At 38.4% G+C, this 27,846-nt stretch overlaps 1 protein-coding gene across 5 annotated transcripts in view; it reads left to right on the forward strand.

Annotated features, from left to right (window-relative positions):
- Positions 1–4,117: 4,117 nt before the first annotated feature.
- The window catches only part of ntng1a (netrin g1a), a 118,159-nt gene continuing 94,430 nt past the window's right edge, over positions 4,118–27,846 (forward strand). For 4 of the 5 annotated variants that reach the window (XM_073830858.1, XM_073830860.1, XM_073830862.1 and 1 more), the window contains exons 1-2: positions 5,938–6,577; positions 14,991–15,681. In XM_073830858.1, the coding sequence (XP_073686959.1) occupies positions 15,436–15,681 (246 nt within the window). In that variant the 5' untranslated portion in view covers positions 5,938–6,577; positions 14,991–15,435. Of the gene's footprint in view, positions 4,346–5,937; positions 6,578–14,990; positions 15,682–27,846 lie in introns of those variants that run through there. The other variant, XM_073830859.1, reaches the window with a different exon arrangement.

Consider the following 27,846-nt stretch of genomic DNA (forward strand, 5'->3'; position numbering starts at 1 on the left):
CTTAAAAAAAAAAAGACAAAAAAATACACTTTTTGACCACAAAAACTTCAAAAAACTTAATTTCTTTACAACTGAAGAAAGAAAGACATGAACATCTTGGATGAAATTATCAGGAAATTTTTATTTTGCAAGTGGAATAGTCCTTTTGGTGCCGTGTAATGAGAGTTAAAACAGCTGATGAAAACATCACAACGATCCACAAGTAATCCACATGACTCTTAAAGGAGAAGTTCACTTCCAGAACAATGTACAGATAATTTACTCACCCCCTTGTCATCCAAGATGTTAATGTCTTTCTTTCTTCAGTTGTAATTATGTTTTCTGAAGGTTATAGTGGACTTCTATGTTGCCCCCGAATTTGAACTTTTAAAATGCAGTTTAAATGCAGCTTTAAAGGGCTCGAAACATCCCCAGCCTAGGAAGAAGGGTCTTATCTAGTGAAACGATTAGTTATTTTTGTTTAAAAATTGCGTTTTATGGACTTCAAACTCAAACGCTCTGGTCTAACTGGTTCATGACAGTTAGGGTAGGTCAAAAAACTTCCATCTCATTTTCTTCTCCAACTTCAAAATCATCCTACATTGCTGTTTTACCTTTTTTTTTTTTTTTTGTAAAGGGCGTTTGATCAATTTTGCATGTTCACTTTGTAAACACTGGGTTGGTACTTCTGCAGCAATGTAGGACGATTTTGAAGTTGGAGGAGAAAACGAGATGGGAGTTTTTCGACCTACCCTAACTGTCATGAACCGGAATACACAGAGTTCATGCAGAGCTAGACAAGACGACAATTTGATCTTAAAAAGTATATAAATTGTCATTTATTTTAGAAAATAAGAGATTGTTTCGCTAGATAAAACCTTTCTTCCTTGGCTGGGATTATTTAGAGCCCTTTGAAGCTGCATTTAAACGGCATTTTGGAAGTTCAATCTTGGGGGCACCATTAAAGTTCACTGTATAGAAAGAAATCCTGAAATGTTTTCCTTATGAAACAATTTCTTTACGACTGAAGAAAGAAAGAAATTAACATCTTGGATGACAAGTGGGTGAGTAAATCATCTGTACATTGTTGTTCTGGAAGTGAATTTATCTTTTAATTCATCAATGAATGTCTTGTGAAGTGAAAACCTGTGTTTTAAAAAAAAAACATCTTTGTAACATTAACACTTTAAATTGTTGCATTCTGGCCAAAATACTAAATCATAACAATGTTTCTTCCAGTAAAAAGGTCCAAGGTGTTGTTAAAACCCACTGAAATATTTGTTTAGAACTATTTTAGCTTGTAAATGTACCTGATCTGTGCATATTTCTTTCCTAATTCAGATATGACAACTTTTTCACTAGAGAAAGCAATATTATAGGCAGAAGCAGCAGTTTGTGGTTATGATGGATTTGTTGCACACAAACACACAGCTTTTCACTTCAGCAGATGTTAACTGATGGACTGAAGTTGTGTGAATTACTTGTGGATTATTATGATGTTTTTAACAGCTGTTTAGACTCACATTCTGACGGCACCCATTCACTGCAGAGGATCCATTGGTGAACAAGTGATAAATTCTTAATTTCATTAAATCTGTTCCAATGAACAAACAAGCTCATTTTGGACAACGTGAGGATTTTCATTTTTGGGGGTGAATATTTAAACAGTCATAAGAGATCACTGATGCCCTGTCAAAGCAATTTATGATCTATTAAAGTCTGTTTTGAAGGATAGACTTTTCCTGATCTCTGATTTGCTCTTAAAATTCAAGGTTCTTTATTGGCATCGATGGTTCCATCAAGATCCTTGAACATCCATGGAACCTTTCAAATTCAGAAAAGGTTCTTTACAGTTGAAAATGGTTCATTTAAGAACTGTTCACTGAAAGGTTCTTTGGGGAACCACAAATGGTTTTTCGATGGCATCGCTGCAAAAAACTTTTGGAACCTTTATTTTTAAGAGTGTTTATCCAGCTTCCACTTTAAAGGATAACTATTGCCAAAATGCAACCTGGGCTGTTTTTTTTTTTTTTTTACTGTAAACAAGACAAACATATATCTAAAAGCATAATTACGACAAACGAGCCATTTTTGAGATTGACCGTGATTTCGTTTTGTGGTCAATGGCCGGTGAATGGGAATACTAGGGGCATACATTTTAGCGCATCAAAATCTATATTTTTACAACAATAAGAAGGCTCGACACACCATGAAACTTTGCTCGAAGTATCGCCTGGGTCTCTACACATGAACTCGAGCATTGAGAACATTGTTTGTGTACACAGAGTTTACTAAAAAGAAAGGTTTTGAACAACTCACTTACACTGTTTGGGTTTCCGCTCACAGCCATCTTGCCAGTCAAGAAGTGTCGATCTCCGATTGCGAATGAATGGACTCCATAGGACGAAATATTAGGCTTATATGAGGCTCTTTTTACAACTAGAAGGTTAATATTGTTTTTCACTTGCGACAAAACAACGAATTAGCCATGCATTTATATGGAAATATGCTTTAGGAGCTATCCATCCTCGCATTCGGAGATCAACACCTCTTGACTGGCAAGACGGCCGCGAGCGGAAACTCAAACAGTGAAAGTGAGTTGTTCAAAAACTTTCCTTTTAGTAAACTCTGTGTACACAAACAATGTTCTCAGTGCTCGAGTTCATGTGTAGAGACCCAGGCGATACTTCGAGCAAAGTTTCATGGTGTGTCGAGCCTTCTTATTGTTGTAAAAATATCGATTTTGATGCGCTCAAAGTTATGCCCCTAGTACTCCCATTCACCAGCCATTGGCCACAAAACAAAATCACGGTCAATCTCAAAAACGGCTCGTTTGTTGTAATTATGCTTTTAGATATAGGTTTGTCTCGTTTACAATAAAAAAAAAAAAACAGCCCAGGTTGCATTTTGGCAATAGTTATCCTTTAAAGATCGCAATAAATCTGCATTAGAATCATATTGAAAAATCATAAGAATAATTAGTCTCGTTTTTGACATGTTATTGTCTACATAAGGGTTAAACCATCTATGGAAACATCTCACTTCATAGTGATCTCTCTTCATATTTCTTACCATGTGACAGATATATGCTGGACGGAACAGATGAAACCCAATACTCTTCTCAGATGTGAGAGACAGTGATGAGCCACATGAGAGGCAGTCATCAATTCTCAGATAACTGAAAGGTATGACAGCACCGAAGGAAACACAGGCTGCAGCTCCTACTGGCTTGATGCAGTCATGTGACCGTCTGTCCATTTCAATTGCAGCTCCAGCGAGCTATTGAACTTTACGATGGATTTTAAGATGCATGGCTGTGCGGAATATAAAATGGTAAACACATTCAACGGATGTGCCCTGTCTGTAAAGGAAGGATATCAATTGATTTTTAAAGCAAGTGTTTAAGAGGCACACAACAATTGGTCATATACATTATCTGATTGTATAGTTGGCCTTTTTTGATTGACTTACATGATGACGATAAGTGGAACAGATTTTTGGGGTTTCAGTTCATGTTTCGCACATGGATTATTCAGTAGTCAAGCTGCATTTTTTCATATCAGAGCCTTGACCTTCCTGTCTGAACTGACTGGCCACTTTTAGGTTAAATGGTCCGTGACAGAAAATGTATCTTCCTTTTCCATCAGTAATTTAGATGTGCAGGTGCAAATCAGCCACAGAAATAATGTCCACATGCTAATTTCACACATGCAATGAAGCATGGTGGTTTGAAAGTGACAAGTGATTTTTTTCAAAGTGGAAGTCATATTTGATGGGATTTTTTTTAATAGTTTGAGGACTTTTTCTTTCATTTCTGAATGTGCAGTTATGAAATGAAAAAGCTTATAGATTGTAAAATTAACTGAATAAGTTTATTCTAAAATTCTATATAGGCCTATAAGCAAATTGTGCTTAATGTATTTTTTTACATTAAGCTATGATACATTCGACAGTATTATCGCTTCGTTTAATATAATAGTATTATCAATGCGTTTCAAATGTATACTATTTTTAATCAAGTCGCTCCCACGACCATCCGCCACATGTTGAATGTAATCCCACCTTCCCAAAGCATCTCATCTGTCACATCCAGCCCAAAGAAATAAGGCTTCACCAAAACCTAACACTAAGCCGGAAAAGTGTTTCCCCGCCGTCGCATTTGTTTGCTGAGTTGTTTGACTCGCTGAAGTGCCATTTGTGCCTTCGATTAGACCACCATTCTCCCGGAGCCGAGGACAAGAGTGGTCGCCTCTGAGTTCCGCTCCGCACCTGCGCGTCTCCAAGATGTCCCGATTGAAAGCCGTCAAATATCGGCGTGCAACATGAGATCTCACTGCACTGTTCGGATTGACGCTTTGGAGTGAAGGTGAGATCAATGAGGACTTTATATCTCAATGCATGCTTGGTTAATGGGTGCGTCTCGCCCAAACTTTTGATGTGCGTTAGGCTTGCCGGCTTCGTTGAAGCATGATTTGAATGTAAGTTTTTTTTGCTACGCTATTCTAATACGAGTATTATGGTATACAGAATTTTTTTCTTGTTTCTTTTTTAAATTGATGGTTTTATTCTCTTTCGCCTGCAGTGCGTAAAATCTACCACGCGCTTTTGCGCACTTGTGTCTCTTTTTGTTTATGGATTTTGCCAACACTTGTAAGATGCTAAATTACTGTTAGACACTCGTAATGTTTAAAAAGGTAACGCACAATCACTTTGTGTGTAGAATGTCCCGCGCTAGCAATATTCTAGTTTATTGGTTTTCCATAAAACGCATGACAGCAACTACATAAATGAGCAGAGCTTGAACTCGTTACCTCTTTATGAGATGAATGATTATCAGTAGCTGTTTCTTTATATGTATGTAGCTCTCATTGCTCACTAAGTGCTCACTAGTGTCCAGCAGAGTTGCAACAGTTATGAAGTATTAACAGTTTCATAATTATTATGCAGTGCATATTTTAAGTGGTGTTTATTAATTGCACACTGATGGGGGGCATAAACTTAAGCTGTTGCTTGCAGAAAAAACTTTGGCTTTTAACACCAGTTTATGTTCCATGCTGGAACATCATCCCGAAAAGAGTCTGTTTTTTATAATGCATAAATAGTTACTTTGGCTTCTCCAAAAATTATGATTTTATTGTTTCTAACAATGAATTAATTAATTTGACTTATATTTTAAACTTTTTCTACTTTGTAGACATTACCCCGGACACATTGATAGCTAAAATCCACAACATTTCCAAGCCTTGCTCCTCTCAATATAGCTATAAAGGTATTTATTAGTATTATTAGTATTATTATTATCACATTTATTTCTAATCTGTGTGACTGTGAGCAAGTGATTTGATTTGTTCCTTGGATGTTTTTTGTTTTTGTTTTTACTTTTATTTTAAACATGAAACTTTCTCTTCATAAAGTAAATCTAATAATTTGAGTAAATTAATTTAGTTATATTAATATTGATCATTTTAGTTGGCTCAAATAATTAAGTGTATTAAGAAAATATATTAAGTGAAATTTACAGCTGCTTTTTTAGTAAATAACCAGCTACAATTCTATATTAGAATCATATTCTTGTTGAATCTAGATAATGCATTACTCAGTCACCATAAATAGAAGCTCGAACATAAGTCTTAAGTAAATGCTACCTTTAGGACCCTGTGGATGGCATATCCTACTTAGTATTTACAGTGAAGAGATCCTTACATCAGAGAGAAATATATCTGTAACCCATCTCCCTCGCCATTGTTAGAATACAACAACAAAAAAGAGGCTGTTTTCTGTCCCGTTTGTGTCTTTGCATAAGTCCCATCTGAGTTTTAAACTGCTGGAGGAGAGAGAAAGGGGGAGGATGAGCAGAAAACAGTGAGGGCTGAGTGGATGTGTAAAAGCAGAGAGTGTGTGTTGAGTGTCCAAGTGCGTAATCTTTCCCCAGCCATCATTTCCCGCCGAACACTCGCGGTATATGAGCGTGAGGGAATGCGCGTGAGGATATTCTCGGCGCGCGCGGGTCTAATTGGTGCGATTCGTGTTTCGCTCACGTCGAGGAAATAGTGAAAATATCAGAAAAAGATCTGTTTGTCGTTATCCCCGCAAACAAGACAGTATCTTGATTTTTGAACAGAGGGCGGCTAAAAAAAACCGTCAGGAAGAACGGACCCTTGGCTATTTAAAGTTTAGTGAGGAGGACGGTTACTCGCTCTGAGGTGATTGTTATGAGACCCACAAAAGAAAAAAACATGAAGAAGGAGAAACTGTGGAATTTATGAGTTTGGGACACACGCAAAGGTTGAACGTATGCTCATTTTCCTCAAGTTTACCTCAGAAATTGCTGCTTCTGTAACGTCTCGCACAAAGAGATGTGGCACACGATTTAGGAAAAGACTGGAAAAGATTGACGTGCCGCAAGACACCTTTCAGTCGCCGTGTTTAGTCAGCCCGTTTAGTTCGGGTGGAGGTGGGGGGATTCCGTTTTTTCCCCGAACTCATCACATTAAGATTAACAAGCCGTCTTTAAGAGCATCCTCTATGGTCATTCATGAACTTGTTGAACACCCAGCCCTCCGCGGGACCCTTCAGATTGCGAGTGAATCTCATTAAGGTGAGTATTCCGTTTCTTAATTTTAGGTTGGTTCGTGTGAATACATGATATGTGAGTTAATAATTTACTCGGGATCTACTAATGTGATTTCATTGCAGCTTTAACTTTCCCCAGCCTACATTCAGTTAATTCGTTTAGATTAATTGGTATATAGTGATTTATTCTCTAATGCTAGTGCTGAGGCTTATTAGGATGCTGATATTTAGAAGCTATTCTGTGGCATGGAAAACGTATTTGTGATAGACTATGTAAGTAGCAACCAAAAATGATTTCAGCACCTTGGAGAGTGCACTTTCCTATGAGAGAATGCGAATGGAAGCGCCCCCTTGCGGCAATAATGCGGTTCATTGTCTTTCTATGACTAGGTTGCTTTGACGCACGGTTAACTCTTACTTGCTATGCTCTGATTTGTTTTAATCCGGCATTGTTTTAAGTAGGCCATTTTGTTGAATGGAAATCTTAAACAAACTCTTTAAGATTGAAAATACACAGTATTGTTTAAAAAGCGTTTAGCAAATGAAGCTCCAGTAATGTCTATGTTTGGTTTATTTTGAATGCAAGTTGCATGCAAATTAATTTTAGCACTTGTTTCGGATTGTTAAACAGATCTGATCTGAACAAGTTATGAGTTGTAAAGTAAGTGAAGTTTACTTTATATGCAACCTTTATACATTCATAAGATACAACGTTGTTGTTCATAAAAATGTGCACACAGATGATAGAAAGAAAGCAACCAGAATATATTCTGACATAAAACAGTTGATTTTTAGTATAATCAGTGCAACTGCCATTGCAGTTTTATTCAACTTTCAAGCGAAAAGGCACAGGGAAAAGGTTTTGAGTCATGCTTTCTCACAAAATATTCCTATGGTGAGTGGGGGAATTGTAAGTATCAATCATCATCAAAAGTTTATGACATTATATCTGAGATTTAGCAGTGGCAATCATGAAAGTAGCCGGAAAGCAAAAATAATAGCATGCACTTGAGCTGTGAGCTTTCTGTTCAGTGCAAAATTATTCTCAACGTCCCAAGATAATGATTTCAAGCTTCGTTCTCCAGTGGGATATTTCGAGCAGTCTGACATATCGCAACGAAAACTGAATGCCACAGCAGCCTTTTAGGAAAAGTATATTTAATAATGCATAACATGTTCCGATGTCGCAGCAAAGTGTGCGCTTGGCAGCGGAGGGTGATGTCTTGAGCGGAGGGGAGAAGGTCTGTGACAACACAAGCCTTATAAGGGCTTTTGTGAACGGAGATTGAGAAACAAACCCCTGAAGCTAAGCTGCACGGCACAAATGGCATTGCTAGAGTCAAGAGTCGCCCTGTCAAGCGGCCTGTGCCTTCACACATGAACAGAAAGTGACAGAACACACCGAGGAGAGGGAACGAAGAGCAAGCGAGGGAGAAGTCAAGCCCGGCTTAGCAGCTGCGCTAAGGGAGATTCCTTTCTTCCGAGGCCAGGGACCTGTCTGCGGCAGACAATCAGATTGCATTATGGGATAGGAGGTCTGCCAGGTTCAGTAGCACTCATGGAGTGTAGACAAACCTGCGCTTTGATTTCTCTTCTGCTGACAGGCTGAGTCACATGCAGCCGTCATCAAGCCTTCTGTTTGCGATTGCCACACATTACGATGAAAGAAAGATCTCGCACCTGAATATTAGAAGAGGTGACACGGAGGAGTGGATGGTTGTGCTGTGGATAAGTCTGGATTAGAGCAGAGATCATCAGACTCTGTGGGTGTATGTGTTGGGTTGTCATATTTAGGGAAAACATACTCGCTCCCTGCTGCACTCAATGTTTATTTATGAGACCTGTCATATTGGCAGGCTGTTTATGGTAGAATCACTGATCCCGTGCAGGCGGGCGCTGAAATCCCGAGAGCGCGGATCTCATCGAGCGCTGCACCTCCCTCTCTATCACAGGCTGAGATGTGAATGACAGAGAGAGAAATGCGGTGACGGGAAAAAGATTTTGGGATAGCAGATGGAGGGTGGTTTATAGAATCTGATGTGTAATCAAATTAAAAGCAGATATGTATCTGTTTTAGTAGGTGTAGTTTAGCAGGGCTTTAGAGAAGAAGATATGCTTCAGTACCACAGGGGACAAGATCGAAGTGGACACCAAGAAAGGGGAAGGATGTGATTCACAGCATAAAATGGATGAGGAAATCGGAGCCGCTAGCCCTGGTCCTGTAAAGGTCATGTGAATCTGTGAACGATTTATCGGTTTAAATGAAATAATAACATGTGGCTTACTGGTAAAGCTCCCATTCTTAAATACATATCCACCTACATCAAAATGATGCATGTTTGTCATGTGGTTTTGGGTTGTTGACTGTGAGGAGGCCTTGTCCAGCTGTGTTTGCCAAGCATAGATTTCTAAAGGCGATATGTAGATAAATGCTATTTTATTTATTTATTTATTTTATTTTTTTTAAGGAAAATTTTAAAAGTTTGGCTATAGGTTTTTTAATTGTTTGTTTGTTGATTTTACAGTTAAAGCAAAAAAAGCAAATCCAGACATGGTTTTGTTTGCCAAATGAGTAAATGAAAAAAATATATAATTTATATAATTATATTATAATACATTTTTGTATAATATCAAATGAATATATGCATTGCAGACTATTTCAAGGTTGCAAAATATTATTTTATATATTATACATTTGAGGTCAAAAGTTTACATACACTTTGCAGAATCTGCAAAATGTTAATTATTTTACCAAAATAAGAGGGATCATACAAAATGCATGTTATTTTTTATTTAGTACTGATATGAATTTACATAAAAGACATTTACATATAGCCCACAAGAGAAAATAATAGTTGAATTTATAAAAATTACTGAAAAAGTTCAAAAGTTTACATACACTTGATTCTTAATACTGTGATATTAACTGAATGATCCACAGCTGTTTTTTTTTTATAGTGATAGTTGTTCATGAGTCCCTTGTTTGTTCTGAACAGTTAAACTGCCTGCTGTTCTTCAGAAAAATCCTTCAGGTTCCACAAATTCTTTGTTTTTTTTTAGTAGTTTTGTAACGATCTTTTGACACTGAGGACAACTGAGGGAGCCATATGCATCTATTACAGAAGGTTCAAACACTCACTGATGCTTCAGAAGGAAACACGATGCATTAAGAACCAGGGGTGAAAACTTTTGAACAGAATTGAAAATGTGTACATTTTTCTTATTTTGCCTAAATATCATTTTTTTTTTTATTTAGTGCTTCCCTTCAGAAGCTAGAGAAGATACTTACATGTTTCCCAGAAGACAAAATAAGTTAAATTTACCCTGAACTTCAAATTCAAAAAGTGCATTGTGTTTCCTTCTGAAGCACCAGTGAGCATTTGAGCCTTTTGTAATATTTGCATGTCCCTCAGTTGTCCTCAGTGTGAAAAGCTAGATCTCAAAATCATACAGTCAATGTTGAAAAGGGTTAAAATACACAAAAATGCAGAAAAGCCAAAGAATTTGTGGGACCTGAAAGATTTTTCTGAAGAACAGTGGGTAGTTTAACTGTTCAGGACATTCTAGGGACTCATAACAATTAAACAAAACAACAATTTATTTTAAATTCTCAAATCATACCCATATTGTGGCTGAATTGCTCTGAGATTAGATAGATAGATAGATAGATAGATAGATAGATAGATAGATAGATAGATAGATAGATAGATAGATAGATAGATAGATAGATAGATAGATAGATAGATAGATAGATAGAGTTCCCACAATCCTTGAAAAATTACCATCTAACTATAGTTGTTGTTTTCCCCCCATGCTAAACCAGGCCCCTAGCAGATTATGCATATGACTTCCCTGTAATAGTGGAATTAAACAGTGTAATTGTTTGTGAATCCCCTCATCAGGGTCCCGTATTAAACAAAATAGATGTTAGATGAGGTGACCTGCCTCAAATCACTCCGCTCTGTGTCATAATGCATCCTGCACTCTGCGCCAGCCACATCACCGGAGGCAGCGCAGAATAATTAAGAGGACTCGTATATGGATCATGGAAAGTGATAACAAGCGGGCTTGTGTGATCTTTAATGTGCCCTAGACACTTATCCTCTCTGTATCTCTAATGGCTCATTACACTGTCCTCTTTTTCTCCCTCGTCCCTCGTCTTTCTCTCTCCCTTCCCTCCCTCGGTGTCTCGGATGAATTTTGTGCCCGTCGAGAGCTGCATGCCAAAAGTTTGCCAATTTTTCAGGTTTTTTTGTCCCCCTCCTTTACATCACAGCTGTTAAATCTATCCCACCTACTCTTTCTCTCTCTCCTGCTGTCTCCGTCTCACCCGCCTTGTCTCCTCACTCTGTCCTTATTAAATCTGGAGGATCTAATCACGCCCTCCATCCATAATCCTAGATAATGGTCATTGTGATGAATGTGATAAGCTTTAATACGACACGGCCATACTTTAATATTTATAAAAACTGACCTTTTCCAATTGTACATTTGGATTAATCCATAGGTTAAATGTCTACAGGAAGAAGTCAAGCGGTGAAATAAATAGGCTGAATGATGTTCTTTCATTCAGTGTTGTTTTTTGTTTTCTTTCCCTCCCTAAAGGCTCCCTTTGGTTTGGCTTTCATTACAGTTAATGTGACTAATCTGTGCTTTTCAAAGATCTCTGATCCTAAAATATTCGCCTAAGTTCAGTTATGATGAGCTCTTTCATCCACTGGCACCAAACAGCCTTTTATTTAGGCAGCTTTGGTCAACAGTCAGAATGTGATTTCATGCTCCATGTTTTTCTAATTGGAGATTATGCTCTATTACAGACGACCCCACTCAACTCCCTGTTCTGTGATTTTACAGTGACAGCGATTTTGTGTGAATTATCCTTTCTGCACTAGAATTTGCCTGAGCTTTGCTCTGGTGAGAAAAGAGTTCCCGTCTGAGGGTGGTCCGCTGTGATCTGACTCACCGCCCCACCTCGTTTGGGGCTCACGAGGTTAATTGATCACTATGGGGCTGGTGACGGGATGAGTGTGGGGTCAGCATCTGTATTGACTGGACAGACTGATTAACAAGCACTAAAATGCTCCTGGCCCCCGCTTTGAGAACGTTTGCTAGGTCGTCGTCAATTATCCCCCTGCCAGCCTCCATCAGGGGGAACTGGCAACCTTTGCTCTCTCTTCATTTTGTAGCTGCGCTGTGCAGAAACTGCGGTTTTGCAAAATGCACATGGACGACTCTAACTGCTCTGTATTGATTGCTCTTAGCAGACAGCCAAAGGGTTACAAACTGATTGAATCTAACAAACATTTCATATCGAAGAAATGGTTACACATTGCGTGAAGGGTATATCGATTGTGTGAAAAGATTAATTTTATGATGTTGTGACAATGTGAACATTTACATGTACAATAAGATACTGATAACTATCGGAGATTGGGATTTAGAAAAAAACTTTTTTAAAGATATATTGTCCCTTCAGAAGTGACCCTATATTCTGACTGAATAATGCGTACGACTATGAAAAAATATTTAGGAGCCCCAGTGCGACTGACCCGTCAGCATACTTGTGTTTGCGCTGAGGGGATCTTCTAAGGTTTCTGTGTTTTTGCATCACAAACATATCTCATGAATCCTTTCATAAAGTTTAGAGAGAGTGTAAATAAGAGGTTCAGTGTGCTAAGATGAGTGACAGCTTTAATAATTTGTAAGAGTTTTTAAATGAGATATTGATTTAATACAGTTAAATATACAATAAGTTAATATAAAGTGACTTACATTGTATGACTGTAACACTATTGCCTGATTTTGCTCCATTTCATTGTCAAAAATAGTTCGAAACAAGTCACAACTGAGCTGCTGCACATCTCCATTTAAACACAGCAGTGTTTTGTTTTCGAATGAATGTGTTTTAAACTAATCTAGTGAGTCAATAATTCAGTTTCACATTCATAAGTACAGCCACTTGCTTTATTCCTGAATGAATAAGCCATTTGAATGAAACAAATGAATAAATGATTCAGTAATTAAATCAGTAACTTGTAAATTATCTTTTCATTTACTTAAATAATTTAATATTTCTATATTCAACATTTTATATTAAAACATGAATTATTTCAACATGAATTTATGAATTTGATTGCACTCATGCCACCTCTGAACCTCATTAAACATATAAAAATACACGTATAAGCCACTTTAGCGTTCTTCTGTGCCACCTCTGTAGTACAAATTAATTTTGTTAATATAGATTTTATGAAAAGCTTAAAAAATTATATGTATATATAAAATTTTGACATAAAAGATTACATACTTTTTATGAAGTTAGAAAAAACAAAACTCCCCTGTAAATCACTTTAAGGAGTAAAGTAGCACCTCATAATGGGAAGGCAATTTTTTTTATCAGATTTTAAATTATTGATTAGAAGGTGCTCCTGATATTTTGACTGTGACCCTAATTTTTTTTAAGTTAGAAGCACAAGTGCTCCAAAAAAAAGAAAAGTAAGTGTAGAGCCCTTTTGCAATATTGACAAGTGTCTTGTTTGTTTTAAAGGTCAATGTCAAGTATATTTACAGTTTATAGCACCTTAAAAGCAACGAGTGCTGACCAAGGTGCTGCACAACCAAAAATCAACTAACAAAAGCATTAAGACAAATAAAATATAAAATCATTATATTTTAAAGTACAGAGTCATTGGAATGATAGGAAAATGCTTAAAAATTTCAGGGTTTGCTTTTTTAGGAAAGACTTCATTGTTGAAAACCTGGTGTAAATAGACCAGGTTTTTTACCCTGGACCACAAAATCAGTCTTAAGTAGCACAGCTATATTCGTACAAATATACCTGTGCTAGTCAGTGCCAAAAAATACATTGTATAAGTCAAAACTATTTTTTTTTTTTTTATGCCAAAAACATTATGATATAAGGTCATACACATTACTAAGAAGTTCATTTGGACAATTTTAAAGGTGATTTTTCTCAATATTTAGAATGTTTTTTTTTTTTTAACCCTCAGATTCCAGATTTTCAAATAGTTGCATCTCGGCCAGATATTGTCCTTTCCAAACAAACCTTACATCAGTGCAAGCTTATTTTTTTCAGCCTTCAGATGATATATAAGTCTGAATTTAAAAGAAATTGACCTCTTTTGTGGTCCAGGGTCACATATACATTAGCTTAGAATTTTTATATACTGTACAAAGCAAAATGTGGACTACAAAAAAAAAGTGTAGGCATCAATCTGGTTTTCCATGTTAAAAGAGCAGCATTTATGGCATTTAAATTTCTTTTTGTCAGCATATCAAGCATACTCAGTGTAAACCACATAATATACTGTGGTTTTAGTATCAAATACAGTTTAAAAAACAGTGAATGAGCATAGCTATTTTTCTTTGAAAATTTTCATTTGTTTAGATGTCACAAGACCGTTCTTTTCTGTCTGTGTAGTGTTTCTTTTGTATTTTAGTTTCATTTCAGCATGTCACTTTGCAGTTCTGAAGCACAACAGATAAAAGTGTGCAGTTTTTCCTGCAAATTCCATTACTTGTTGCAGCTTTGTATTTTCAGGCCTACCTTTTATAGACCCCAGAGAATGAGCCACTGGATGATTCTGGATGAACTCAGTTGAAATATCTGTTTATTACAGTAGGATCATGAGAGTGAAGATGAAAGCAATGTTGATCCATAGGAACCCATAAATAATTACATTTTTAGCCTTCATTGCCACTAAAATATAAATTAGAGTTAAAAAGGTCTTACTGACATAAACATTACTGGTTCAAGTTCAGATCAAGTGTGTGTAAACAGTCAGTCAAGCATCAGCAGTGGGGGGTTTTATGTGCAGTGCATAATGTGAAATATTTAGATGATGTGCTGGTTTTCATAATAACAGGAAAAAGCATTTTATTATTTCCCTACAGAAGCAGTTTACAGGCCTCCTTTAGGGACTCCGAAGTGACTTCAGCTTGCTGCTGAGCAGCAGATAACATGTGTTTCTATAGTAACTTTTGTGAGAGTAGCCTCGTGAGTTTGCCTCCTATTCACAATTTCATCAATTCCCATACAAAAGGCATCCAAGCAATCATCAGCTTTGCACTTATTCTCTGAATTCTGACCTGAGCCCTCTACATCCTGTAATTTCATTTAGTGTTACATGCAGCTGTATGTCTATATTCAGTATCAAAAGAGCATTTTGAGTGTAGAGGGGGGAAAACTGAGAACTGGTTTGCAGGGGGATTATGGGTAATGCCTGAAGTTGAATGCATGAAAGCTCTCAAGATCACGTTTTCTTTGATGGCCTTTTAGATATCTGATATTTCTAGTGACGCTCACCAGACACCTGACTGGCACCACCTCATAGGAGTCGGAGCACTAATTTCCCCTCGCTGTCAAACTCTATCCCCTAACTGATATTCACCATCACCTCTCTCATTTTTCTGTGCAGAGTGCAGATGCCAAGCTGCAATAGAGGATGATTGACAGAAGGCAAAGCTGAGACGGCTGTCAGTCACCATCCAGCCAGAGAGTCGATTCATCAGAGTGTCAGAAGCCTTGCTCCCTCTCCAGCCCAACCGATCACTTCGTCTTCTCTGCCTCCACTTCTCTTATCTCGACCCTGCCCCTTCCCAGCGGACACAATAAAGACCAGAGGTGGAGATAGAAGCATTGGGCTTGGCGACCTTACAGTGACCAAAGGGAGGCTGGTATGCTGCTACACCTCTTCAGTCCCACATTCAGCAAAAGTTGGATTATTTTGTAAACCAGAGTCAGAACTTCCTCTCCATTTCCTCAACTTCTCTTGTGCATCTTTGAGAGGAAGGGAGCAGACGGATACTTTACATCACAGTGAATAGTCTATTAGAGGAGCGGCCCGAATAAAGGAAGCAGCCATGCGTTTCCCGCTACTCTTGACACTGCAGGCATCATGGCTGGCTGTTTGTCAGGCCACGCAGCACTATCCCACAACCTGGGGACACTACGACTTGTGCAAGTCACATGGCTACACGGACGAAGGCCCGACATGGTATTACATGGCCTGTCAGCCCGAAGCCGCGGACATGACCAAGTACCTAAAAGTGTTTCTTGACCCACCCAACATCACGTGTGGAGACCCTCCAGAGACCTACTGCACCCTGGTGAGTGAATAAACCATATGATTTCACCTAGAGCATATTTACTACTTCTCGTGGCTTCATTTAAATGTTTTTTTTTTTTATCATTTATTAATGTGCTTCACATTTGATATGCAAATATATTCATGGTGCCACATGCAAACTCTAACTGAGGTTAAACAGTCTTGAGGATGTGGGATGGATCTGCGTAATCTACAACCAGTAGATGTTCACAAATGCCTGACAACGTCTATTTCATTCATTTACGCCATTAGAACTGCTAACAAGGAGTAGTGCAGCTGAAACCTCAGTTAACGTCACATTTGTGCCAGTGTAAATGGTGTCCACTTCTTGTGCCGGGTCATTGACTGTTTCAATTTATGTGGTTAATTATCTCGTTTCAGCTTTTGGAAGCCTTCATTAGGTCTTTGTGGACAAAATGCTGTCTGTCATTAGCAGTGAAAATGAGAAGTAGAAAAGAGTTAGAGATAGAAGAACAGAGAGTGAGAGAGATGAATAAAAGAGGCACTTTAAAAAAAAACTGGCTTCTTTTGAGGAGGTGAGCTGTACGTCTATTATGGCCAAGTCTAAGTGTTTAATTAGAAAAATGTCATTTGTACCTTTACACACGGTTCTTTGAAACTAACAGCTGCCCTGCACTATTAGAAATCAGTTAGGCTTAATGGTTATCAGTGTTTGCGTTGTCAAAGACACTATGCATATCATCTGAAGTTTTACTACAGGTTCGGAGAGCGAGTGAAAGGCTGTTTACAGTATTTAAGAGGTGAAAATAGCGAGTGGTGTGGGACAGTCCAATGAGAGTCCGCTGAATGACAGAGGACCTAATATCTGGCGTGCAGAGAGTGAAAAGTGAATTATTCAGTATGTTTTGTCGCTAATGTGTTTTATTCATAGGATACATTATTCAGAGCCATATCTGAGAGGCACTTTTGAAAATGCTGACTCTCTCTGATAGATTCTCAAGGTTAGAGCAAGGGCTGTTATCCATTTTGGAGGGTCACTGTCACAATATAGCTCTGCTCTCTGGTTTCCCAAGGGCTTGGAGTAAAAAATTTGACACATAATTTCACCCCAGCACACCAGTCAGTTATTATTGCAATAACGGATGACTGACAAACAGCATTCGCTGTGGTCATGCCTGCTTTCATTCCTGGCCCCAGTGTTACTTTATACTTATAACACGTCTGTAGCAGTTATAATAGAAATATAGTTCCTAGACTTATGGGCCAAGTTTACATAAAATATTTAGCGTAAAACATTTCTGCTATCGCTGGGTGATCAGGCCCCCTTGTTGTCAAGCAATATAAATTGCCATTGTCCAGCCTTGAAACCCACTCGGTTTTCTGCCAGTGCATCGAGACCGATCAATTTCTGAGCTGTTAGCCATAAATTGGCAGCAGACATTACATAGATACACTGATTATGCCAATAACAGTTTTTATGATGTCTGTAATCATTCTTTTATTTCCGGCTATTGCCATTAGTGTTCTTTATACAAGAGCTCAATCCGCCGTAATTGATTTCTTCTCAGGCTGGCCATGGGCTTCTCTCTCTCCCTCTCTGAGGCTGCCTGGCTGTTTCCTCTGATTAGACCCGCAACAGCCATCGCAGGCAGACAGCGAACCCACTCCGGGCTGGGAAAAATCAAGCGCTAGGGAGATGATGCTTTACCCTGCAATCTGAAGTGCAGGAAGCCGGACAGATCCATTTGTGAAAAGCTTTTATACTGCAATGGGTGATGACCTTCTCTATGGCAAAACTTGACCCTCGTGCCCTACGCCACATTGTAACGTCTGCTCAGACGGTCTTTAAGAGGAATCTGTGCTGTAGACAGTGCTATTTGTCTCTGAATGTTTTCAAAATTGTAGTATTAATGCCAAACTCTTCTAGACTTGGATAACATGGCTAACTTTAATCACACATTTTTGTGCACACTCACTAGTGGGGTGGTAGTTGGTTCTCTGTTTACACCAGAACACCTCATACTGCTCACAATCTGTCTCAACATCGGAAATCTCTCTAGCATTTCGTAATAAATGCTCACCACCTCAAGCTTTTGGCCCTTTGAGTGTATCCAAAAAGTTGCCCTTGTATTTAACCTCTGGAAATTCTCTCATGTTACACCTTTGCTCAGGTCTCTGCGCTGGCTGCCAGTAATTGCTGGAATAAATTTAAGACCGGTCTAAAATGCTGCTTTGGTCTGTGCCACCACTATCTTTATACTTAAATCAAACTGCTCCAGTCTGGTCACTGCTATCAGCCATTTCTGTCACCTTGCTTCCCAATTTCTCCATGTTCACACTCATCATGCTCGTTTTTTTTTTTCTACGCTGCCCCTTGATATTAGATTTGAACTCTCTGGCCAGAGTCAGTATAGCCAGTTGTGGCACTATAAATAACCATTGAAACAAATTTGGCAATGGTTTTCATATTTACAGTTGATATAATTCAAACAGCTTGTTCATCCGTTGTGTGGCTTGACACAATTCAAAGAGAGATGCTTCTTACTAATGCAGCAGCCTCAGAAGACCTCTCCTTTCATCGTGTGATATTATATGTCCTAGAAAGAAGAACTGAATGACAGCGAGCTATTTCTAATAAGGAAAATGAAACAATTACACAGCGACAGAAAGAAAACTAGATTGTGGTTAAAAAATCATAATGGCTTTCAGCTGAAGATTGTCCCATTGCAGCATTACTCAAGCTTTCATTATTCTATAAAGTGACACCGCTTTATTTATGTTTTGATATATAATTCTGACCTTTTCCTGCATATTTCTGCGTGATATTGCAGAGCTCAGGGAGTGATGGAAGACATTTTGGTTCATCAGCCTTCTCTCAGAGCGGTGCCATTCCTCAAGTGGCTTAGCATTGACATTTCACTGAGATTTGAGCGTGCTGTCAGCTACAATATGCCTCCTCTCATATTTAAATGTGCGTCTCAATGAAAGCCGAGGGGAAAAGGCTCCTGCCAATACAGTGTAGTCGCAGACAAATGGTGACATTCGACTTTAATCAAATAGTTTATTCATGCCGAATTCATGCTGAGAGATTGCACAAAACCAGCCACAAAGCAGCTTTTCAAAAGTGCTGACTTTCATGAATGGACTGAGGCAAATATTTGCATTTTAACACTATTGAAAAACTAATTATTTTTCAATAGAGCTGTTAAACATCTGAGGAGTTGTGCCACATGATTGATATATTTGTTTGTTTTCCTTTTAGCCGATTCGTAGACCTGATAGAAAGGCTCAGAGCCTAACACTCAAAAAGTGAACACATCAGATGGAATTATCAGTCTTAGTCAGGCGTTAGTAGAGGCCTCAAGAATAAAAATGTAAGACTTAGAGCATGCATGACATCGAAAATATATTTCATGTTACGTTCAACGACTCATCGTTCATGAGTCCCTTGTTTGTCCTGAACAGTTAAGCTGCCTGCTGTTCTTAAGAAAAATCCTTCAGGTCTCGTAAATTCTTTAGTTTTCCAGCATTTTTGTGTGTTTGTACCCTTTCCAACAATGACTTTATGATTTTGAGATCCATCTTTTCACACTGAGGACAACTGAGGGACTCATATACAACTATTACAGAAGGTTCAAACACTCAGAAGGAAAACAAAGCATTAAGAGCCAGGGGGTGAAAACTTTTTGAATTTGAAGATCAGGGTAAATTTAACTTATTTTGTCTTCTGGGAAACATATAAGAATCTTTTGTAGCTTTTGAAGGGCAGTACTAAATGAAAAAAATATGATATTTAGGCAAAATAAGAACAATGTAAAATCTTCATTCTGTTCAAAAGTTTTCACCCCCAGCTCTTAATGCATAATGTTTTCTTCTGAAGCATCAGTGAGCGTTTTAGCTTCTGTTCAGGACAAACAAGAGACTCATGAACAACTATTACTAAAAAAAAAAAAAAAAATGTAAACATCTTTTATGTTAAATTTCTTATTCATGTCAGTACTAAATAAACAATAACACGTATTTTGTATGATCCCTGTTATTTTGCTCAAATAATTTACATTTTGCAGATTCTGCAAGGTGTATGTAAACTTTTGACTTCAACTGTATGTGTAGCACCACACAAATTAAATCACAGCTGTCCATATCTATACACTGTCAGCTGTTTGGTGGCTTGGCATCGCGAATGAAAACAGCTGGGTTCAAATAGTACTGAGGGTCTCCCCCTTGTGCGAGACATTGAGCAAGGCACTTAACCTCTGCTCACTCCGGGGGGCCTGCAGAATGACTGTATGCCTATGTGTTCTGACCCATTCCTTTGCCTGTCACCGAAGATAGAAGAACCATAAAAATTTGGGGGTTTTATGTTAGAAAATGGATCACAGGGAAACCCATGATCAAGGGTGAAGTGTGGAAATTGCACTTTTGGTCTTCAAACAGCTGTTGAAACCAAAAGATACTTTCAGGAGGGCATAGCAAATGGTATTATGCTTTATTAGATGCCCTGCTTTGTGTGTCACCGGGTGTGCTGTTGAATGTTTCGACGACTGTCTTTGCATTCATATTGACACTGGTCTGCTTATTCATTTTAATGCCGTGACCTAACCTTATCCAGTTTATCTACAGTGACACCCGCTGACAACTTGTCATGTTATAGCGCCCCCTATGTGGCTTTGCACACTCTCTAGCTACCAGACGGAAAAGCCCTGACAGGATGGGCAGCAGTTTGGACCATGACAAAACACAAACAAATCTGTTTGCTGTTTACCCTTTTTGAATTTATTCACCCCGGTGATATCGTTCCCGCACTGACAGGAAGTGGTATTTCCTGCGGTAGAAGCTTCTTGCTCTATCTTAACTCTATCAGGACATGGATTAAGTACATACTGGCTGCTACAACAAGATAAGAATGTATTTCCCCAATGCTGCTATCCCATAATGCACGCTGACAACTTTTCATCAGTTTTTTTTGTACCTGCCGAAAAATTAGTAGAATGGAGAGGACAACAGAACCAGCCATTGGAAATTTCCTATTATGTTATACAATAAAGTGCCATACATTACACATACACACACACAGAGAGAGATAGCGTGCATCTTATCTTTTTCCGTAAAGGTTGGAGGAAGTACAGGCGGCTTAAGCTAAAATGATATTAATATAAACATTTATCCTGACATTTACCGTCACAGAATGGCATGGAACAAAAAAACTAGCGAATGCAGCTCAACTCGGAAATCATAACCTTAAATTAACGCAAACATTTCTGAGTCACCGTCAAAGTGTGCATTAGAATATTGGAAAATCATTTTGTCTGGTCTGTAATTTGCTCTGTGAATATGTCCCACCGGAGCTCTTGGCTTGTAGATAATGAGAGCACCGTCATTTGCCTTCTAGTTTTTATTTCTATGACACAGGGAATTTTCTTTAATGTATTCCATTTGACTAAGGGCTTCTTTTCTCTCTCTCTCTCCCTAATGCAAGACGAGGCTAAATCCCTCTCCTGGTAATGGGGCTTTTGTTAGTTTCCACAGTTCATCACGCATGGAAAATTCTCAGCTCAAACCTTCTCTGAGGACGGCTTCTAAGAATAGGCAGAATTCTGTAGTAGCCTATCTGAAACGGGGCCCTGGGATCCATTTACTTTTAATTGCTGTCTCTGCCTTTAGGCTACAGATCTTCCCTCCTGCCCTTTCTCCGACTTTCTTTCTTCCCTTCTTTCTTTCTTTCTCACGCCCATTCTATCTTTCTGTGTTTGTTGTTGTATTTGTCTCACTCTCTGTGTTACTAGCACCATTATGCTCGTGTTGGCTGCGCATACATGGTGATTTTCACAATCTGTTTGGCATTCGAAAGCAGAAAAAGACTGCGAAATGGAAATGATTCAATAAGCGCCAGATAATAAACTACTATCTACTCACACATTAAACATAGACTCATGGATCACAGACGCACTAACTGCTGAGACACCTATAATAATTTACCTACTTGAATGAAAATCCCTCGGTATCGTCGCACCGGGGCAGATTTGCATTAAATGCCTGTCGTGCATGTGTGAAGGGACAGAGAGATTAACGAGTATGTGCGGTTTCTAGATGTCAAAGCCAAGCCATTTACTAATTGGAGATAGACAGAAAGAGCTGAGTAAAGGAAGGACCTTATCGATAAATAAATTGATCTCCTTAAATGGGCAATGGACCACAAACAGCTACGTTTCTTGACAGAGGTGAAAGGATTGATTAAAAAAGACGAGGAAAAAAAGAAACTTCACAAACACACAATTCAAGCCGTCTCTCTCGTTTTCTCTCTTTTTCAGAATGGTCAGTGGAGGATGGATTAATAGGGCTATTCATTTTCAAGGAGAGGAAAGAAAAGGAAAAAGATGTCTTTTCAAGGGATAGCGGCCGATGAGAAAAGGGCTGAGGAGGCTCTTTGCAGGCCTCGAGGGCTGGATCTCTCTCTTTCTGAGAGCCGTGTGAAGACAGAAAGAAAGAGCGAGACTCTGGCTGTCTTCACTGGCCCCCAGACAGAGCGCCTCAACTGACTGACAGTTCAAAAATGCAATGATCTGTTACGTCTGTCCCAGGCATTGCCGAGGAAATTCGAAATCAATAACAATGCAATCAGAACTGAGAAATCAAATGCTAAATATTTCCCTAGACATTTGCTGCAGAATGACATTTACTTTTTTGATGAATTGCTAATGTGCTTCCGAACTTATTGCTAGTAGCCTACGGTCGACAGTCAGGTGTAACACTGCCTCTGCCGAAGAGCACAAAGCTGCATACAAATATTTATGACTTGCTTTAGTTTATTCTAGGGATGTAACGGAATCAAAATCTCACGATACAGTAGTATCTCGATATGATGTCCATTGTCCAAATCATAATCATAATTATTTTGGTCAATATTGTAATCACGATTATTTAACACGATTATGACTGGGTCCAAAACTTTATATTAGTGATTAAGCGCCTCATTTTTCACCTTGAGCTAAAAGATGTCCGTGTTCTGCTCCGTCTCTGAGCGCATTCACAGAACAGCGCAAGTTTTCTTTTGCGCTTTTAAAAACACAACATCAAAGAAACAATAAATCAAGCACGTCGCGTTTTATGAAAGTCACGTTACACGATTTTGCTGATTTGTATGTGAAATTAGGCTTTTATGGGGGAGCGAAATGCACCACTGATGAACAACAATTTTATATGATTGTTTTTCCTATGTAAGCAATAGCCATATATTGTAAAACAATTGCACTTTAAAACAAATGAAAATTAATATTTCATAGGTATAATGTCTTTGCTGTACACTATAGGGAAATTACAATACTTCTTTCCTAATTTCCTTTCATTTTTTGAATTTGGACTGCAGTAACGTTACTCATTTAAACCGCTAGCTGTCAGCAATTCATGCTGCACTTTTAAGCTTTTATTTTGATGGAAATGGAAGTAGAGCTTTTATTTCGATGGACAACTCCAGCTTCAGTGAAAACAGGTTTACAAAAACGTTTTTTACTACAAATCTAGTGAAATTCTATAATCATCTGCCCATTAATGGGAATCAGTGTTGTTTTTGACAACCATCTTAGATTTAGTCTTAGTCTTAGTCTTTTGGACTAAAATGCTTATTAGTTTTAGTCAAATTTTAGTCACTTCTATATGTGATAGTTTTAGTCCAATTTTAGTCGACGAAAAGTCAAAAAGGTTTTAGTCTAGTTTTAGTCGACGAAAAGTCAAAAAGGTTTTAGTCTAGTTTTAGTCGACGAAAAGTCAAAAAGGTTTTAGTCTAGTTTTAGTCAAAAAAGGGGAAAAAGTAGTCTTTTAACAAATTAATGTAGGTCAGTAAGTATTTTGCTGTTGGGTAGTGTCACTTGAAAGTTCTGAAAATAGCAGATCTATAGTTCAACACAATGTGAGCTTCCAGATCGACTATTTTCACTAATAATTACAATAATGAAGGAATGTTATAAAACATAAAAGACAAACAAGGATGGAATGCTAAAACGGCTTGCCATACTAGTATGGCAAGGAGTATTTAATGCTAAAACGGCTTGCCATAGCGGCAGATACGTTTCAGGTTTTGATTGGCATGCACAATAAGCAGAAATGTCATGCATTTTAAACGTCTGACGGACCACCCACTAACATTTTCGTCTATTCTCGTCTCATCAACGAAAACTCACACACGTCTCGTCAAGTTTTAGTCATCAACGAGCCATTTTTATCTCGTCATCGTCTCGTTATCGTCATGAAAAAAAGTGGCGTCAACTAAATGATTTCGTCATCGTCATCGTTGACGAAAACAACACTGATGGGAATTACATGAATGTAAAAATAGAGCATAACTGGTGGCTATTGCATTCCCAAATGCGCAAATTCACTGTGAACTGAGTCGTTCTGAGGCGCGTAAAACACCGGATCACAAGCAGATTGCCTGAATTGCGCACTTCACTTTGAAAGGTGCAGCGAAATCAGACTTGATGAAGGGATTAAGCCATATTGAACATAATGGCCCAAAACACAACTTAAAATTTTATGTTAGAATAAGAAGTTTAAATATATTTTAAAAATTACACTTTTTGCCCGGAAAACCTACCGTTTCATATCGTCATGTGACCACAATGATATAGAGACTTCATATTGATAATATCGTTACATCCCTATTTATTCACTTAATGGAAGTGTTCTAGAAGTAAAAAACTCCGCACATGCTTCCTCATGAGAAAACACTCTTAAAAATGAAGAACCTTTCACATCTAAAGAACCTTTCTGTTTCACAAAAGGTTCTTTGTGGCGAAAGAAGGTTCTTCAGACTATAAAAAGGTAAGAAAGAGATGATTCTTTAAAGAACCTTTGACTGAATGGTTCTTTGTGGAACCAAAAATGGTTCTTCTATGGCATCGCTTGAAGCACCTTTATTTGTAAGAGTGTATTACCTCATTAGACCATGGAGAAGTACCAAATTGTCACAGTTTTAATGACATACAGAACGCAAATCCTTAGAAAATCCGATCTGCCTGTCTCGAAATATCTGAATGACGATCTATTTCACATATGAGCAAAAAATCGAAATTGGGTCACATTTAGCTGACAATGTAAACGAGGCCTAAATTGTAATTGGATTGGAAGTTATTATGTTGGTTTATTAACCATATTACTTTACTGAACTTTATTGTTTATTATGATATTCAAAGAGACAAAACCTGCAGCTCTCATACACACTTTTTGATATAAATCAGTATTTACCATGCAAATGAGACTGTCCCACGACCAAATTAGGAGAGGCCCAAGAGCTTTCATTTAATTAGTGAGACCCTGATTAAAAAACAGGAGCAAATTACAGTTTCTTGGGAGGGCGAGGAGAGGAAAAGAAATGGACGTGACACTGAGCGCTTACAGAAGTGCTGTCTGTAGTGAGATTGTTAGCTCTTTATTGCTGCTCTCCAATCTGTAAATTGAGTCTGTTGGTGGATGGACTGCAGTGTCTGCAAGTCTGTGTCCCGCAGGCAGCAGCCAGCACATGTCTGGCATTTAAACCTCTTCCTCTGCACTCCCCTCTGTTCTCTGTTCTCTGTTCTCTCTTAAACTCCTCCTCTCTGCCCTACCCACCTTTTTTTTGCTTTTTTAAAGTCCACATTCTACATTGTTGTAGAATGTGACATCATGACCATTCCATTTTCGAAATTACACATTTCTGTCATTTACTTATCATAAATAGTCTGGATGCACTTGGGAGGAAACTGATTATACTGATTATTAACCACAAACCACAAAGCTTGTCTAACGCTGCATTATGCTTTTCTTTCATTTTAATTATCTCACAGAAGAAACCAAGGGCATTATTCATTGTTTTTAGTGGCTATCCACGTAGATATTCTACAGGGAGAAGTATCTTTGTCCATAGTTAGGGAAGACAACGTAAAGTGAAGCTCTCGTAACTTCAGCGGGTCGTCGTTTTCAAAAGCCTTGGCTTAAAATGTATTACGTATCCTCATGCTGCACATTAGAGAATAGAAATGAAGTGATTTAGTGACACACATTGAGCCTCAGATGTTGCTCTGGGAGTAACGGCTCATCTCGGGGCGTGTTAAGGGGCTCTTTAATGGTGTTTAATGTGTTCGTTCTCTCCCTCCCCACCAAACTTCATAGCTCAAAACGACAGCCGCCATACTACGGGCTATTTTCTCTGATGTATGCTGGAATTTGTAGAAATCTCATTAGGGCCTTTTCTCACAGCTCCTATTGTTTCAGGCTGCTCTTTCACAGTGAAGCAGCTGCAGAGAAAGAAGAACAAAACCTTGCATGCGTGAGGAAAAACTTGTGAGAATGTAAATCCGTGCTGAGGACCGACTTAGTTAAAACAAAAACTCCCATGACAGTCGTCCTCCCTTATCCAGAAAAAAATGATTACAAATTGCTGATTTTTTACATTTAGGTTCAGAATTTTTAATCCCAAATCAGTTGCATGCAAGTGCTGATTATGGCTCTGTTGTTTTTATTTAATAACTCATACATTGAATATGGCCTCAGAGAAAAGACGGCTGCATGAAAACCACAGGTCAGCATTTACAGTATCTGACACAATGTGTCTGGGCCCTGCGGCGTTCTCCGCTCATTAGGCGGTTTGGTGGTGACACCAGGGTCCTTCGTGTCAACAGTTGTAAAATCCCTCTATTCATCATGCTGTTAATTTTGTATTCATTTTCGATTTAGCTTAGAAACGCCTCAGCAATTTGTTTTATTCCCTCTTGAGCAAATTACACCCTGCTAATAATCCTAATTACTCCTCCTAATGTATTTCCCCTCAAACATTTCCTCTAGAGTGAGCCATGAGTGCTGGGTCCATAATGGTTGCCTAAAACCGTCAGTGTAGTTTACACTTAACTATGATCAGCTCAATTAAAAAACTTTTACGACACATATCCTTGCGATATGCAGCAAATGGTTCTCTCTATGAACTGTTGTAATAGCCTTCTGCCAATTAATAGCACTTTCACTTGGACGTCAGTGTTATCAGACCGTGCTCTTCTCCGCTGCTGAGAGCAAAGCTATTGAGAATGTCATAGTATGTGAGCGCTAAAGATCTCTAGCAGTGCTTTACACTGGCGCCGAATTCGGCTAATGCTTTTGAACTCTGTTCTGCTTTCAGAGAATGGATGAAAGCAGAGGTGTGTGCCGGCGTGCCATGTGTCACAGCATCGGGGTTTATTCTGCTCGTAGATAAGAACACAGCATAAGCCGCTCTTCTCCCCAGTCGACAGGCCTTTCCACAGAATTATCTCTGTCCAAAGTTGTTTCGGCTGTCTATTTTTAAACTGGCAATTTGGAAGGCTACGCATGTCTTCTGCCATAATCATTTTGTGTAAACTCTTTTCAATAAAGAGATTGCTTTTTAGCTGTCATATTGATTTTCTCTGCATTATTTTGAGTTTATTTAATTGGAATGCGTTCATTTTATTGTATGCAAATTTGCATTAAGGGTTTAAACCCAAAAGAATATGTGACCCTGGACCACAAAACCATTCAGAAGGGTCATTTTTTAATTGAGATTTATCATTCCGTTGATGTGTGGTTTGTTTGGATATGACAATATTTGGTCGAGATACAACTATTGGAAAATCCGGAATCTGAAGGTGCAAAAAAAACAAAATATTGAGAAAATCGCCTTTAAAGTTGTCCAAATGAAGTTCTTAGCAATGCATATTACTAATCAAAAAATAAGTTTTGATATATTTACAGTAGAAAATTGACAAAATATCTTAATGGATTTTTGGCACACAAGAAAAATTGATCATTTTGACCCAGCCAATGTATTTTTGGCAATTTCTACAAATACACCCATCCTACTCAAGACTGGTTTTGTGGTCCAGGAACACATATAATCTTTGTATGACCATCAGCTTGCTTGTGTTGCTTATCTAGGCTTAAAGTGGAACAGGAATAGCTTTGCTGTTGACACTGGGCATCAGGTGATTTCACAGGGGGATTCACCTCTCCATTCACCATTCCTTCGACTGTGACTGATTCAAATCCGGGCAGAGGAGACATAAAGGCTGAGGGTTCAGCATCTGGATCAAAGTGTGCGACTGTATTCAGGTTGAAGTAGCCTTCTTAGCATGCAGTGGTGATATGTACTCTGGCGGCTGTCTGGGTAACTGGCTTAGTGCTGCATTTTGGAAGTCCAAGTTAGATGTACACCAAAGACAGTGCA

This window comes from Garra rufa, chromosome 24 (assembly GCF_049309525.1).
Source record: "Garra rufa chromosome 24, GarRuf1.0, whole genome shotgun sequence".
In the NCBI taxonomy this organism is placed as follows: domain Eukaryota; kingdom Metazoa; phylum Chordata; class Actinopteri; order Cypriniformes; family Cyprinidae; genus Garra; species Garra rufa.